We start from the raw sequence: 17,935 nt of genomic DNA on the forward strand, positions 1-17,935 counted from the left end.
TGTAGTCAAAGGCGAGGAACTGCCTTACCCAAGGTCATGGCCCTTCCCATGGGGTAGCTGTAGCCAGTGACTGGCTGCAACAGGGAGATAAAAACCAGATACACTAACTTCATTTTGGCATAACTCTGAAGGGCTACCCCAGCTCCACAGCTCCCAGGAGAACTGACTGAAGCTTTAGCTACATTTTCATATCAGTTTTACTTGCTCTTATCAATCCTTCCTTCCTCTTTTCCTTATAGGCATATCTCCTGAAAACACTTCCCCAAAACCCTTTTGCACAGTCTGTTTTCAGGGATCCAATCAAGATACCTCCCAGCACCCCTAATCCTTTGTGAGGGGAAATACCTCTGCTCGTAGCCTTCACAACTTCCCCCCACCCAAATACACGCGCATATGTCCTCTCCTTACCCCACTCTATTCTCTGATTTGAATGACTGCTGGAACTAAAATTTTTCTCTGCTTTTCAGTTTATAATTCAGCTAAGCAGAACCAAGCAAGCGTAAGATGCTTCTAATTTATATTTAACTGGATTTTAGTAGTAAAATTATTAAGTAGTCAAAGTTCTAAGAGTTTGTAGAAATGATGAGAAATTAAACCAAGGGAATGATTGGGAATTTGTAATTGTGAGGAAATTAAGTGATTGGGAATATATGGAGAACTTTTCAGATATAGTTGGTTTTCTGCAAAAAATATTACTGTTTCTGCTATCCCTAGGTATATTCTTAAGTTAGAAAATTGTTTCATGTCAAGATTAGCATAATAGTTCTGCAAAAAATATTTCTGTTTCTGCTATCCCTAGGTATATTCTTAAGTTAGAAAATTGTTTCATGTCAAGATTAGCATAATAGTTTTCTTCCAAACTCTAGGAGATAAGAATCAGCTCCCAGAGGAGAGAAAGAGAGAGGGAGAGAGACAGAGACAGAGACAGAGAAAGACAGAGAAATAATTCAGATTGATGAGGTTTTCTTAATTTCGATAAGTTGGTAAAACCATTTTCTAAAGTCCCATTCCCACAGGACATAAGGGTAGAAATGTAGTTGTGATCATTATCATTTTGTGTGAACTGGGATTAGTATAAATATACATGCAAAGAAACTCAAAACTGGAAGGAATATTAAGAGTCAACTAATCCTAGGGAATCCTAGGGGAGGTTAATGGAGGGGTTTTTGGTTGGAGGAGAAGGATTTTGTTATTCGACCTCAGAGATCATAAAAAAAAGTGTGTGTGCATTTATCTGCATTATTTAGAGGAGAGAGTTAGGATTCTCCTCAGATTCTCTTGTGGATATTTAAGGACCAAGAAAACACCAAGTTTGGGGTAAAACTGAAATTAAATCAAGGAAGCTGCTATTTTATTTTATTTTATTATTTTTTTTTGTGGTACGCGGGCCTCTCACTGTTGTGGCCTCTCCCGTTGCAGAGCACAGGCTCTGGACGCGCAGGCTCAGCGGCCATGGCTCACGGGCCCAGCCGCTCCGCGGCATGTGGGATCCTCCCAGACCGGGGCACGAACCCGTGTCCCCTGCATCGGCAGGCAGACTCTCAACCACTGTGCCACCAGGGAAGCCCGCTATTTTATTTTGATTTTACCTTGATTTCCTATTTGACCTTGGGCCAAGTATTTAACATTTATTCATATATAGATTGAAGTCATAATTACAGGCTTTCTAAAGAGAAAGACACTGGGAATATCTGTGTGCCTTCTTGGTTGAGATGTAAAAAGCTCTTAGTTAAATGTAACACAGCGTGTATAAGGATGCAGCTTCCAAATTTACCTTCAGCAGCTTCACAGAAGTGACATGTCCTGAGAAAGACATGGTAGTGGTAGATAATTATAAGTTCAGTATAAGTTTCACTTCTCTCAAGTGAAAAATGGTGCATTTAAACGAAACTATGTTTTTATGTAAGTAGTTTATCAATACTTATAATTATTTTGGGGAATGTGTTAAAAAATGTGCCAAGCACCCCTGATTCTGTTGTTATTATTTCAGATTTATTGAACATTTTAGTAGCTAATAGGCTAAGTAGAATCTCTTTTAGTTATTCAAGTTAGAAAGCAAATATACTAAAATATGGAGACAACTTACAAGGGTGTTTTTTTAATGCTAAGAATCATAACAGGATTATACTCATCTAAGTTTTATACTTCATGCCTGAAAGTGCTAACGTTGAGCAAAATTCTCAGTGTGTATTCTTTCCGGATGAACTGCGGTTCGACAACTAAATCTGTAATGCAATATAACATGGTCGTATTAACCTAGTGATGCAGAAAAGACCATCTGTACCACCTTGGATATGGCTAAACTGTAGGAGCAAACTAAATGCCTTGTGCAGTCATTAATTTAAGAAAGGCAGTGAATTATTTTTAAAGGAGGAGGGTAATAACTGATGAAAAATGAATAAGAGTAGGCATTGACCTCAGTGAATTGTAATAAGCTTGCAGAATTGTTCGTAAACTGCTTTATAACTCAATTCCTAGTGCATTAAAAACTAATCAAATGACTTTGATGCGGTTCACTGATTTTTAACTTGGCAATTTACTTGAGCATATAAAAGTTGTTAGTAGAATTATGTAAGAATGCTTGCAAAATAGCTACTGTGATGCACCGTTATTTAATTATATATGCACACAGTGGTTACTCTCATCTACTAATTAATCCACTAATTAATCATCTACTAATTAATTAACGTACTTGGAGTTTGTGCACTGTGTCATGTCTTTTATCAGAACAATAAATTCTATTTCAATTATATTTACCACTGTTAACTACTAGCACACAAATGAAAGCTTAGAGTAAGAACTTAGCCTGCTTAATTCTAAAATTTTCTGTAATAGGTATTTTACATAAAATTCACTAGATGTTGAGGAGTTTGAAAACACTTTTGTGTATGCTCTAGAATCAGAATGGTAACAATTAATAACCTCGGAAAAAAGGTGAAAATTAACTGTGCTGTATCAAGTATATAGGGCATGGTATAAAGTTTACCATTTCCATCAGCTACTGGGTTCTACTCAGTTAATCATTTTTGGTAAATATGAGTAAACACAATTCCAGGAGACTAAGATTCTCTGGTTAAGTTGGTCAGAGCAATTAAATATTAGTTTTTCCACAGTCAAAATTGAAGGATATTATCAGTTTAGAATCTGCTAGTGGAAATTCATTTACAGTGCTCAGACATTCTGTTAGAACTGGGATTTGGTGAGCAAAATAGGGGCTCTTCCTACAGTCCACTAGGGGAGAGAAATGTTAATCAGAAAGTCAACAAGTGTATAACTATGAGCTGTTATGAAAATTATGAAGGGAATGCTAATCTAGTTCAGAAGGAAGGAAAAGCTTCCCATGGGAAATGACTTTGGAGCTAAAACCTAAAGGATGTTCTTATAGAGTATGTATAACTGAATCACTCTGCTGTACACCTGAAACTAACACAACGTTATTAATCTACTATACTCCAATATAAAGTAAAAATTTTTAAAAAAAGGAATGCAACCAGATTTCCATAAAACAAAACAAAACAAAAAAACCCTAAAGGATGTACTAAGTAGGAAGAGTAAAAATTATCAAACACAAGGAAGCCCTGAATCTGTAAGAAGCACAGGCCTCTGGAGGAATTAAAAAGTTCATATGGGGGCGTCCCTGGTGGCGCAGTGGTTGAGAGTCCGCCTGCTGATGCAGGGGACACGGGTTCGTGCCCCGGTCCGGGAAGATCCCACATGCCGCGGAGCGGCTGGGCCCGTGAGCCATGGCCGCTGAGCCTGCGCGTCCGGAGCCTGTGCTCCGCAACAGGAGAGGCCACAACAGTGAGAGGCCCGCGTACCGCAAAAAAAAAAGTTCATATGGCTGGATTCTAGAGAGCAATGAGGAAAAATTAAGCTGCAGATAGTGGGGCTAGTGATATCTTCATGCCCAAAGCAGGAAGTTACTGGGAGTAATAAAAGGTTAAATAATAGCTAACGTGATCAGAAGTTAGTATTTTTTAAAGGACAGACAATATGATTCAAATGTGGAAAATGATTAGCATCTTATCGCAAGAAATCAGGTGAACTGTGATTTCTTATCTCCACAAAGTGAGAGCAGTGGAGATAAGAGAAGTGAAAACACTAAAAAGATATTCAGGAGGTGAAATGAACACAATTAGTGGGTTAATTGGATTCAGGGGATGAAGGTGAGAGAGAAGAGTAACTACTAGAATAGCCAGCAAGTCTCAGGCTTATACAACTAGAGGGACTGTGATGCCATTCACTGAAAAAAGAAGGGCTGGGCTTTGAGGGGTAGATTACGAGATCGGATTTGCTACAGGATTTTGAGGTGTCTTTAAGACTTCTAAGAGAAGATGTTGATGAAGCCACCAAAATGTTCATTGCAGCTCTATTTACAATAGCCCGGAGATGGAAACAACCTAAGTGTCCATCATCAGATGAATGGATAAAGAAGATGTGGCACATGGGAATATGTGTATATATGTGGCTGATTCATTTTGTTGTGGGGCAGGGGCTAACACGCCATTGTGGGGCAATTATACTCCAATGAAGATGTTAAAAAAATAAATAAACTCTTGTTGTCTTAAAAAAAAAAGAATAATGTTTGGCATTAAAAAAAAGGCAGGTTTGGAGCTAAGAGAATAAGTCTAGGCTTGAGTTATAGATTTATGAGTCTTTGGGCTAAAGATGGAATTGAAAATATGTGTGTAGATAAGACCATCTGCTGGAAGAGTATACTCAAATATAATGCAGAAAATTTCATAAGTTTTGAGAGTGTTCTTCCATGTTTTAAAACAATCCTCAATGCATTGAGAAAAAGTTCATAGTAAATATATTAAAGATAATGGTGCCCATGACATTTAAAGAATATAAGGAAATAGATAATATTGTAGCCCAGATACACCAGCTGACTGACTCGAAGGGCAACATGTGATTGTAAAGCCGTGGGGCGATGTGGACCTAGGCTACTGTAGAACAGAAAGAAAAATTAGAATTGGCCTTTTCTTGTAGACAATACTTAGAAAAGCTTTGAATTATGCAGTAGTTTTTGAATGCTTTCTCTTTTCATTTCTTCTAGGGGTAGAAGTTTTACCTTTTTATTTTTTTTTAATTTATAAAAGAATGCATGCTCGACGAAACAAACAATAAAGATATATAAAGAGGAATGCATACATTATACTGAGCCAGTCGACATTAAAACTGTGGAATATGTTCTTCCACATCTTTCTCTACCGCCGTGCAACTTATATGGACAAATATAAGGTTTTATTATTTTTAATGAAATAATATCACCATAAGCACATTAGGCTGAAACTTGCCTTTTCACATAAAACTGTATTTGAATAACCTTCTCATCAAAACATATTATTGTTTTTTAAAGAACATCATAAGATTCCAAAGTATAAAAATGCCACATTTATTCAACTATTCTCCTTCTAGTGGATATTAAGATTGTATCTAGTTTTTGTGCCTTTGTACAGTAATATCCTATAGATGAGGTTGCTGAGTCAAGTGAAAAGTGTATTTTTTCACTTTAATAGATATTGTAAGGATGACTTTCCAAAGAATTTGTAACGATTTGCATTTCTACCAGCAAAGCGTCAGAATGCTGTCAGCTTTCTTTGCCAGCACCAGATGTTATGTTTCTTTTCTTCATTTACTGCTAAATTGAAGAGTGGAAAATGATATTATCTTGTCTTAATTTGCATTTTTTACTACCAGTAAGTTTATTAGCTAATATTTTCATTTTTAATATCTACCTTTTAATGTTTATATTTAGTTGCACTTCTAAGCATCAACCTCTCTGAGATATGTTTAACATTCCATGCCATATTCTTTGACACTGGAGCAAAAAATAATCAGGAAAAAGAAATTCTTATGTGTACATCTCTCTCTGAAACCAAAAGCTTTTCAAGAATCCCAAACAGAATGAGGACATATGTAATTGACCCCACTTTTCCCATCCACACTTGACTAGCAATATTATCCAATACAAACCTTCTAGGTATGTCAGGCCAGTGCCTTACCCCCCCCATTCCCTTTCCTCCACTTCCAATGCAATTACATTCCCCTCTACCTCCACCCCAACATAATATAATATAATACAATATAATATAATCTTTCCTGTAGCTGGCCCTTTTATACAAAGTATCCATTCCTTTCTTTCCTTTCTAAACTGTGCTCCAACCTTCAGTTTCCCTTTAAAAAAATGGATGGATAGTGATTTTTTTTCCACTTTATTAAAAAAAAAACCTTGTGTCATCCAAATAATGCTTTTATTTAGCTGGAGTATATCTAACCATCAGTAACATGGTAAAGTTATTTCACTATTTTCTTACAACTTATATGCTAATTCATATTGGTCCCAGAGAAGTTTTCTACAATATACCTCACTCCGACTGTAAAATGACTTAAGTATTAATAATTTTTTACACAGTATTTAAATATGAGTCGACAAGGTTCATTTGTTTGTTTTAGGCGATATATCCTTTGTCTTGTAACAGTGTTCTTTCCTGTCTGTATTTGTAGGGAAACTTTTTGGGTTCAAGTTCCCTGGTCTGAGAGTTCTCACTTACAGAAAGCAGTCTTTACCACAAGAAGATCCCGATGTGGTAGTGATCGATTCATCTAAGCACAGCGATGATTCCGTAGCCATGAAGCACTTTAAGTCTCCTACTAAAGAAAGCTGCAGCCCCTCGGAAGCAGATGATACAAAAGCCTTGATACAGCCCAGCAAATGTTCCCCTTTGGTGAATATATCCGGACCTCTTGACCATTCCTCTCCCAAAAGGCAATGGGACCGACTCTATCCCGACATGCTGCAGTCAAGCTCCCAGCTGACTCATTCCAGATCAAAGGAAAGCATTTGTAGTATACGGAGGGCTTCATCGGTTCAGGATATAGAAGGATTCAGTGTCCACCCCAAGAACATATTTAGAGACCGACATGCCAGTGAAGGTATGTTTGTATTCTTAAAATATGGAAACATATGTTACGGGGTAAAGAAAGGTAACATTAATCTTTATACCTTTGGAGAAGAAATGTGAGTAGAGTCTATTAAAAATATGAGTTCTACATTCAGAGTTGTTACTGATTTCCTCTTTGAGCCCTAGTGAATAATTTGGTTTCTTCTGGCTTCTTCATCCTTTTCTGAGATAGAATGATAACTATTATCTGCTTACTTTATGGAGTGTTAATTAACTAATGCTTAATATAAGACCTGTTTAGGTGATGACACTATCATCTCAAGCATAATTAATTGTGCTACATTTAGTAAATAGTCAAGACCCGGGCAAAAAAGAGTAGTGTGCTGTCACAGGACTATTTTATCGACCAACTCTGTCTAAAGGAAGAGGTGTATGAAATGTGATACTGAGTGATCAGAAATCTATACACTAATTGGGAGCAGGGAAAGGATAGGTAGGGGGAAGGGGCTCAACCAAAAACAACTTGACGTGCAAAGTCAAAATTCATTTATTTCTCTCTGCCCACTTCAAGGTCACATTCGTGTATTAGCCAGTAGTGAAAGTAGGGATGCTTAAAAGGCAAAGCTAAAAGCAATCCATCATTAACATGATGATGGATAACATTTGCTGGATATTTACATGCGTGAGGCAATGTAAGTGCTTGACACACATTGATTCTCTTATAATTCTCATAACAACAACCCTATGAGTTAGGATCTATTATTAAGCCCATTTTATAGATGAGGAAACTAAGGCTTAGATATGTTAAATAAATAATTGGTCCAAGGTTATAGAATGTCAGAGCTGGCCCTCAAACCCAGGACTGGTCTCCAGAATCCACAATCTATCCATGCAAAGCTCTTCTTCCTTCGCTCCTGCTCTATGAAACGTTGCTGCAAGGGTCTGTTGAGTCATTGAATCTTCTCTGGGGAGGTCCAGATTCAGGGTACCCATTGCATGCATACATTAGTCTCACTTTTCTACAGATTTGGGTTCTTGAGAGGCCCATTGTCCTTTCTGTGGTATTTATTCCTTCGAGATCCCATCATCATCCATGCTGCCACTAGTTTTCTTTTTAAAACATATATCTGATCACGGGGCTCCTTAGTGTAGGGTACTAGACAATTTTCCAGCTCTCCACAGTTAGTTTTCAAGCCTCATTTCTAGCCCCTGCAAGATTTCCTCCCCTACTATATACTCAATTCTAAACCTGCACAAAAATAATTGCCTTTCCCAAAAATATATCATGCATTTTTGTGCTTCATTTCTTTGTTCTGCTGGGAATACTCTTCCTCACTTTGTCCCTCCTCACACTACTACTCATAGCCATAAGGACCCGTTTCTCCTTTCCAAACCCGAAGAATTAAATGGTTTCACACCTGAGTGTGCAAGGCAGTGTTTACATATATTATAGCATTTCTTACATTCTACATTTATTCCACATTATATGTCTTGCGTTCCTATTAGATATACAAATAAATAATGATGTCGCTGAGAGCTTCTCTGGCACAGGAGTTCTGGCGTAGTTGGCTCCATGGCCTTGGTCTCCAGCACAGTTGCCTATTTCATGGAAGGAACTCAATAAGCCTTGGTGTGACATTGAGAGGATCGTGCTCGTGAATTATGTTCCAGAACTACACCATCAGGAAATAATGAGTTATCTGTTCCGTAGTACTCTGAAATTTAAACCAGTTTTAGGATTGAATCATGTGGGGATTTTTATTTAAAGGGTGCAGTGAAGTAGAGAAGGCAGAAGAGGTGAAAGAAAATGAGTTGGCAGGAAAAACTTCAAAGAGACAAATCAATATCAAAGAAACAAAAAGAACAGTTTTCTGTGAGAGAGATTTGATGTGGTACAAGAGCAATTAGCAAATCCACTTTAATCTCTAGTCCAAAGAAAGTCAAAGGGAAAAGGAAAATAAAGGACAATTTCCAAACTGGATCATTGTGTAAGGCTCTACAGCATCTAGTTACAGCATGCCCACTCTCTCCTGACTAAATGAAATCTCTGAAATTTGATCTTTGAGCAATGGATCCTATGGCTGAACAGCGGTAAATCCGATACGATAATTCAAATGACCAGCATATATTTGTGTTTGTTAGTCCAATTCGTGTAGTCATCTTTAGGAAGCATACTGACTTTTCAGAGATTGGCCTCATTGCCTAGAACCTGAGTTACATTTTAATAACTTTCAGAAACAATATTAAATGATACATGTTCAGTGCACGGTACAGACTTTTAGCCTGTGTTTTGACAGTGGTGCTGAGTAGGTTAGATCAGATTTCATGATTTAACTTTATTGTTTTCAATTTTATATGGTCTCCATTTAGCACACAGTTACTGATACAATTGTGGGAGAGGATGTGTTAATATTTTGGGCTTCTCAGTACAGGTTCTATTCAGGGACACTCAGTGTTGAGATCATCCTCAATTTTCTTCTCCCACCCAGGCTATGTTATTTTCAAAAAACTGTATCACTTGCTTGCAGATGCTAGTTTCAATGTCTGACTGCCAACAGATAAATTCAGAGGGTATTTTGTACTTCAATTTTAGCTACAAAATCATTGATTAACATAGGCGAACCTATAATTCCTAAAGCTTTATAAATTGATATACTTTAGAAACTGAGCCACTGATAAGGCAAGATGGAAAACTTTTAAACCTGATTTTAATTTTATGAATTCATCTAGCTCTTTAATAGGTTAAATCCACATGCACCAGATTTTGAATTCAGATTGTTGTCTCTTCACTCAAGAAAAAAAATTCCCTCCTATATAGGCTATCTTCATAGAACTTTAAATAATTTGCAAATATATCAGTGCATAATATTTTACATTATCTTTTCATTTAATCTATATTATCAAATACCTTAGAACCATAGTTCTCAAATCATTTGTGGTGAAGGACCAGAATATTTTTTTCTTATCCATCACATACCGATATATTTGTAAATACAGTAAAAATGCACTACAAGAAAATGAAATTTTAAAAAATAGACATACAAAATATAAACCCCAATTGTTGTATTATTAAATTGAACGGACGTAAAATTACTCTGTCAAACTGCTACAAGACTCTTACTGCTTACTCTAAGGTCTGCACTTACAGTGTAATTTCTGCACTTACAGTGTCAAGCACTCTTAGTGCGTACTCTAATTTCTGCACATACAGTGTCAATTTCTGCACTTACAGTGTCAACAAGCAGATCTCAGCTAGCACCAGCACACAGACCACATGCTCTGCCTCAGAATGTCAAAGCAGCATTAAGTATATAATGTAACTTTGGGGCAGTTGGTTTTTTGGAAATTGCAACTCTTTATATGTAATTTCCAGGTTGATGAATAGAATTATAATATTTAACTACTTGCTTGCAAGCAGTTATTACTTTACTAATGATTGTTGGCCTAGCTTCTGATGGAGATAATTAATTCTATGTAATCGAGGTCTCTTCCATTAACGCTATTTGTTTGTTATGGTCCCTCAAAGAGAGCAGAGCATTGACATGTAAGGTCACAACTTTATTTGTGCATCTCTATGTGAGGTAGCGTCTATGCTAGGAATTCAATATACTGCATTATTGAAATCGCTTCAATTGTAAGATTTGAAACAATTATTATATATCCCAAGATTTTAAATATGAACAGCATTAGCATAAATGTCAACAAACGTGGAACAGATTTTTCAAATTTTGGATATATTTGAATGATTTTAACATGACTTCATTTGCATTAAGCTTGTTTGTTTCAAAACTAGTAATGAATATTTTTTTAGTAGCATAAACAAAGAGTCAGAATGCTAATCTCAGAATAAATCTGAAAACACTCCATTCTGAGATTTGACAGCAAATCCATTATAATATAAACAAATTTCCTAAATTTTCTAGGTATTACACTGAGTGCATTGTGGAAAACATAAATTTTTAAAGCTCACATTACCTTTAAATAGTCAAATCTTTCACTGATTTCTTATAATTATATTTGCCTAAGAGTGGCTCTTTGAGTACTATTTGGTATTTTCAAAATGTACATTGAAGAACACTTGTGGGAAGAATGGTTCATAAAATTGTGATTAATAATGCAAGTTGGTTTATTAAAGTAAACCATTGTCTTAGAAGCATTTTTCTATTAACACACTAGGTTAAATATGAAAAACGTTACTTAACATGCGAAATGCTGTGTAGTTTTTCCTTGTAAGTGATGGCTGAAGTAACACTAAAATTGACTTCTGACAGGTTTGAAAGTTTTTGTCACAATTGCAGGCATGTGGGTATGGCTTTCTCCAAACAGTCATAATTATAAAATCTGGATCTTGGAATCCATTTAAATTAAGTGAGATAAATGTTTCACATATTTGAACACAGATGCTTATGAAGGCAGATATTTTTAGCATATGCATCTTACTTGGTTGAATAGTACAAAATGTTAATTTCAAAGATAGATTTTCAATCATTACATCCTGTTTTCTCTGATTGTTACAGAAGTTATTCAGTGCATATAACATAATTTTAGTCTTCTTTTTATATTTCTCTCTTTTTCTCCTTATGTGCTCAAAACAGACAATGGTCGCAATGTTAAAGGTAATGTATGAACTCACGTTTCATCATCTGATGCTTAGATTGCCCCTCTACTCGGCATGTCAACTTGCCTGCTGTATGCCGTGTTCAATGCAACATCATTGCTGCCCTTAGTGAGCCCAGGTGCCTGGTGGAGACATCATGGCTTGATTTTGCTGGAGACATTGTTACTTTCTCAGCTGTGCCACCAATATGACTATGAACTCCTTTTTCCTGCAAGACGTATAAGCCTAGGTTGACAATGAAGACTTCCTAAATATTTGAATAATTTGGAAAGAAGCAAATATCAAGCTAAATATATTCTGGTATAAAAGAGGCACATAAGCCTATTTCAGCCAAAAAGAGAAAAGCCTTTTTGAGTACAAGAATAAATAAAATAAGCAAAGTGCTACATGACAGCATCACTTTACTTGTTCCTCTTTTGTTTCCTTAAAACTAGTTTCACGTTCCTGGATGGCAGGGGGTATGGTTTTAAGCTTACTGTAGTAGTAAACTGTATATGCATGATAGTCATTTTCTATTTTTCTATATTACGTTTCAATCATTTTAATTGTGTCCTATATAAGTCTGAAATCACTAGCATGACCTACAGCTACTGTAGGGTAATGTTTAACTGGGCAATGCCTCTGGATAAATCTGGATTTGACTAAAAATTGGAAATTCACTTCAGTTTTTCTACTCTATTATAGTAGATGCGAATAATCACAAAATATAACATATTATATTTTCATCCAGTTGAAAACTTTTGGAGCTTAGTCCTTTAACATAGGCTATGCATGCTGCTGTCGGTGTGCATATGATGACAATGACTCATTTGTGCATGTGTGTTGCATGGACACGTCTCCACCAGTAACCATCATTACTTAGAATTCACTGTTTTGGCCTCTTCTGTATGTCACTGCTACTCCGATCACTGTGAAGTCTTGTATATTGATTTCTCAAGTGCTTCCCTAACCAACTCAGAGCTGGTGATGATTATGAATTAAGACCACTAGAAGCTAAAGATCTTTTCTGGTCAGCAGTGCAGGGTAATTTGAAAATAAGAGAAATCGTGGCAGCTTCTCCCCAGCCTAACTTTATTTTGTAAGCACTTCAAAAAGTGTCTGTGCAGAGGACCTCCAATTGCAGGATGGAATTTCATATACATGATTATTCTATCCTTGGCCTGTCCACTCAGATTTCTAAAAGGGAGCAAATTAGTGTCAGCTGTGGGTAGTGATTTGAATTGATATAATTCAGAACATAACCTCAAGAAACAGAATACAGACAGCTCTTGACAACTGGTCTGTGTGAAATATGACTGGCTTTAGCATTTAACAGTTAGCAATAAATTATTAGACATTAATTTTCCAGTGATCTTAAAATGCAGTGAGAAATAAATCTAATTTTTCTCAATAAATAGAAAATTGAGCTTGCTAATCTTCCAAACTAGTGGTTCACATAGTTGTCATTCAAACTACATTAATTTCATTTTTTTCTTACAAACTAATCGATTTAATCTCCAACCCTTTTTTCCTCAATCCTCCATTTTTTTCTTTTTTTTTTGAATTTTATTTATTTATTTTTAAACAGCCGGTTCTTATTAGTTATCTGTTTTATACATATTAGTGTATACATGTCAATCCCAATCTCCCAACTCATCCCACCACCACCACCCGCCCCCCACCACTTTCCCCCGTTGGTGTCCATACGTTTGTTCTCTACATCTGTGTCTCTATTTCTGCCTTGCAAACCGGTTCATCTGTACCATTTTTCTAGATTCCACATATATGCGTTAATATACGATATTTGTTTTTCTCTTTCTGACTTACTTCACTCTGTTTGACAGTCTCTAGGTCCATCCACGTCTCTACAAATGACCCAATTTTGTTCCTTTTTATGGCTGAGTAATATATTCCATTGTACATATATACTACATCTTCTCTATCCATTCGTCTGTCGATGGGCATAATCCTCCATTTTTTAATAGCAATAGTCCTTGAATAAAACTGAATCATAAAAGTCAGAATTTGGGATTAGGGAATTCTAACCCATTGCAGAAAGTTTTCACATATTAATATTTATAAAGTTAAACTCCTAAATTAGATAAAACGTGCAATTTAATAAAAATTTAATGTAAATGCGCCCTCCAATGTCCTTATTATGTGTTCAGGCTCTGATTTTGAAAACTTTAAAAAATATTTAAGTGTCTGGCTCTTTGAGATTTTCACAGAGCAGTTAATATGTTAATTAGATATAGAACAATGCATTAGTGTGCTTTTTAGATTTCTGTGACCTTGTTACTAAACCGCATTTAAATAAAAATTTTTAAAAATAAAAAACAGGGGCTTCCCTGGTGGCGCAGTGGTTGAGAGTCCGCCTGCCGATGCAGGGGACACGGGTTCATGCCCCGGTCCGGGAGGATCCCACATGCCGCGGAGCGGCTGGGCCCGTGGGCCATGGCCGCTGAGCCTGCGCGTCCTCTCACAACAGTGAGAGGCCCGCGTAACACGATAATAATAATAATAAACAAATTTCTACACTTCTTTGTATGCAAATACATAATAACAGTTTTTTCAATATCTAACTCAACCAAAAATAATTTCTTTAACAAAATAAAATAAATGATTTAGAAATGCGCTTGGAAGGTCTTCAATATCATCTACTGCAGTTTATTCCCCTCAGGCAAGAGTATTGGCTAAATCTCTCTACAGGTGGTAGAAGCATCTTTATCTCTAGAGGATCCCATTCTTTAACTTTCTTGGAAAATCTATTTTACTGCCTATTATACAAAGAGCTAACTCAAATCCTTCTTGCTGAAATGTAATTTTTTTCCCCTCCATCTATCCTGAGTGGACAGAGATACTAGCCGGTTACTTCTATTCTTGATGTAACATCACAGTATAAAAACAGCAAATTGGTACTCAAGCTTTTCTGCTAAAATGGAATAATTTCCATTTTACCTCCTTTCTTAAGATCAATTTTGTTTTCCTTTAATAATTCCCTTAGCACTCTGACTCTTTAAAATAAGACTTCAGAGTTCCAAAATTGTAACCCATTATCAAAGAGTGAAAAAGTTAATTCAGATAAATTGCATATGCTATTTATATGTGTGTGTGAGTGTGTGCATCACTTTTTAAACAATTTCTCTAACATGTGGGAGGCAAACTTAATCCTAGTGGTTTTTCTGTTTATTCTGCCTTCCAAGTCGTCATAAAAATTAACCCCACTTACCCTTTTTAGTAAGTAAGTCATTAAAATAATTTTACCCTTCTATTGCATCCACCTCTTCATTATCCCAAGTAACTCTGTATCCCACTGACAATGATATGTGCAGTTTCCAACTTGTCTGTGAATCTGGCATATGAGTCAGAAACAAAACTACCCCCAAGATTTCTCTAGCCACAAAACCTATCAGACACACAAAGGAAATCAACAGATCTGATACAACTTGTATCTCATATGCTGCATTGGCCATACCAAGTATTTGTGATCTTATAAGAATTTGCAAATTGATTTTCAGTCATGACAGTTTTCTCCTATAAAGTATATGTTATGCGCTGAAACAAACAATATGGATATTGAGTATAAATAATTTGGTGACTAATTCTTATATATTTTTTAATGTTAAACTGGTTACCTTATGCTTATTGACAGTGATCTTTTATAAAATCCAATTAATGAACACTGCATTCGCATTTTCTTTGATGTTAAGCCACTTCAGCAATTTAGGTTTTATTAAACTTTAACCAAATAAACTCATGCTGTAAGGTATATTGTATAAAGACCTGATGATTTGAAAACAACCTTAATCTTTTTGGTTTCTTTCCCTCCTGTCCCATTTGGCTCTCAAGAGCAATCATCTTCTTTTATTTATTTATTTTTTTAAATAGCATTATTATTTTTTAAAATTTATCAGATGTCCTTAGCTATATTTCCAGCACCATCTTAAGGAGAATATAGTCTCCTTTAGCATCTTGCAACTCATGATAAATTGAAATAACCTTACCATAAAAATTTTAAATACGTTTAATCTAAAATTCTTCCTAGATGTTGCTTTAGCCTCTAGCTTGATCTTTAAATGCAGTATATTTCTTTGTAGCTAGAACCTGGCTTATTTTATATTTACTCAGACACTTGTAATATATTAGAGCTTTATCCAGCTGTTGGTTTAGTCTTCTTGGTCACCTGTTTTCCATCTCCTACTAGTATATTAGAAAATTTAATCTGGTCATCCATTCTGCAAATGTTTCTTTGAAGAATATTAAGTCCTCCTAAATACTTTTGAGCTTTACATTCTTTTCTATTGAATCTACTATTTCCCTTTATTTCTGCCCATTTATTTTCTTTAAATTCATTTACTTTGTTTTTCAGGTTATCTTCCTTTCTTTCTTTAGAATTTTAAATGCCATCTGTTTATGATCACATTCAGGGAGGCTGCCTTTCACCTTTAAGTCCTCAACCAAGGCCTTTCTGAATATAGACCTAGGAGATAGGAAACCCTGCATTCTAATTTCTGGTCCTTGATTCTTATTCCATTTTGGCCTCCTATTGTGTCTGCTCGGGCTTACGACTGGTAAAATGAGGATATTACTAATACCTTTCTTAATTAAAGTGTAGGAAATTATTTTGATTAGAATTTAGACAGATTTCAGAGAAACCTAAGCTGACACTGATTATCTTGCAGACACTAACAGACCCCAGCATATAAACATCTGCTTCAAAATCAGTGGAAAATAGCATAATGATTTTTATTATACAAGATGAAATAGATTTTGAATGCCTTATCTAAGCATGCATGAATTATTTTAAGCAGTATTTTAAGTTCTGCTGAATTCTTTAAATGTCTAGATTTAACATTAAAAAAAAAACAGAATAGAGTAACAGTTTAGAAAGTTTTCCACTAGTAAGTAAGAGAAGCTAAAACACAGATTGCAATAAAGTAATATTCTGAGGCCAAATCTTAGTGTGATGTGTATTGGCCAGTGGTTTCTCAGCCCTATCAGACTAATGTCCCCTCATTTCAACTTTTTGTTATTCTCATTTTACTATCCTGAAATGACGTTCAGAGATGATTTAACCTATTTCCAAAAGGTCAACATTATTCCTTAACTTTAATTTAAAGGAGGAGTTAAAAGGAAAGTAGTTTATAATAAAATATCTCTCTCAATATGTTAATGTTCAAATATAACTACACTAGAAGGCATAATGTGATAATCAGAAATAAGAAAAAAATTTGGTTTTAAGAACATTAAAGACATGATAAAACAGTCCACATAAGTACTGGCTAAAATGATAGAGCAGGAGTACTGAGGGGTTAACCAAGTAAAAACCACTATTGGAATAAATAATGACAGATTGGACTTATTTATATATAAATTTTTTAAATACTAAATAATCAAAATTAAATTATGAATAAAGCCAGAATCAACTGGGGAGAAAGTGAGAAAGTGTGATGTCCACAAAAATGAACTGGCCCTTGGTTTGAAGTTTAATGTTAAAATGATTCCCTATGGGATAACATGCAATGCAATAGTAATGCATTGCACAGGAGAAAGAAATCCCACTAAACATCAGGATGTATATTTATCCTCCAATACTTAAAAAAGAACTTGCAGACCATACGCCTTCAGAAGCAATGGGAACTAGAAGATGGATTAGAAGAAGAAATGGCAATCAAGACATTATGGAGAACACAGACATAAAGAACAGACTAGTGGTTACCAGTGGGCAGAAGGAAAGGGGGAAGGGGAACAATAGGGGTATGGGATTAAGCGATACAAACTACTCTGTATAAAATAAATAAGCAACAAGGATATATTGTACAGCAAAGGGAAATAGAGCCATTATTTTGTAGTATGGAGTATAATTTATAAAAATATTGAATCACTATGTTGCATACCTGAAACTAATCTAGTATTGTAAACTGACTATACTTCAATAAAAAAGACATTATGGAGACATTGTGGCAGATCTCTAGGGAATTCTTAAATCATTCCAGGTATTTATTTTTTACCTAAAAATTAATATAGGCTTCTTTTTGTTGTATCATACATCATTTTACATATATAGGAGATCAATAATATAAAATATTTTAGCAGAAATTTTATTAATGATTTGAGGTGTGATTCCTATAATTGTCTGCAAATTTAATAATATTTTGTTCCAACATTGTTTTAAAAAGATTCAAATATCTTCATTTATATGTTTGCATGTGACAGCTACAAACACAGACTGTAACCTGAAGTCTGAAATTTTGTATTGGCAACTCAAATAACACAAGTAGTGTATCTCCAAGTGATTTGGTTTTCCAAAATGGTGAACAACTTTTGGTAAAGTTATGAACAAAAAAAAGTAAAAATCTTCATTCTATATGGCAGTTGTAGCTCTGAAAGTTCCAGTGTATATTAAAATATGTGAAACAAGTTCAAGGCT

General features: G+C 35.3%; 1 protein-coding gene across 1 annotated transcript in view; it reads left to right on the top strand.

The window, feature by feature from the left end:
- Nucleotides 1–17,935, top strand: part of KCNH7 (potassium voltage-gated channel subfamily H member 7) — a 448,518-nt gene that overhangs the window by 313,830 nt on the left and 116,753 nt on the right. Inside the window, exons 4-5 of the mRNA XM_024735942.1 lie at nucleotides 6,511–6,939; nucleotides 11,504–11,524. Coding sequence (XP_024591710.1) covers nucleotides 6,511–6,939; nucleotides 11,504–11,524 — 450 coding nt within the window. The remainder of the gene's footprint in view (nucleotides 1–6,510; nucleotides 6,940–11,503; nucleotides 11,525–17,935) is intronic.

This window comes from Neophocaena asiaeorientalis, unplaced genomic scaffold (genome assembly GCF_003031525.2).
Source record: "Neophocaena asiaeorientalis asiaeorientalis breed wild unplaced genomic scaffold, Neophocaena_asiaeorientalis_V1.1 scaffold72, whole genome shotgun sequence".
In the NCBI taxonomy this organism is placed as follows: Eukaryota; Metazoa; Chordata; class Mammalia; order Artiodactyla; family Phocoenidae; genus Neophocaena; species Neophocaena asiaeorientalis.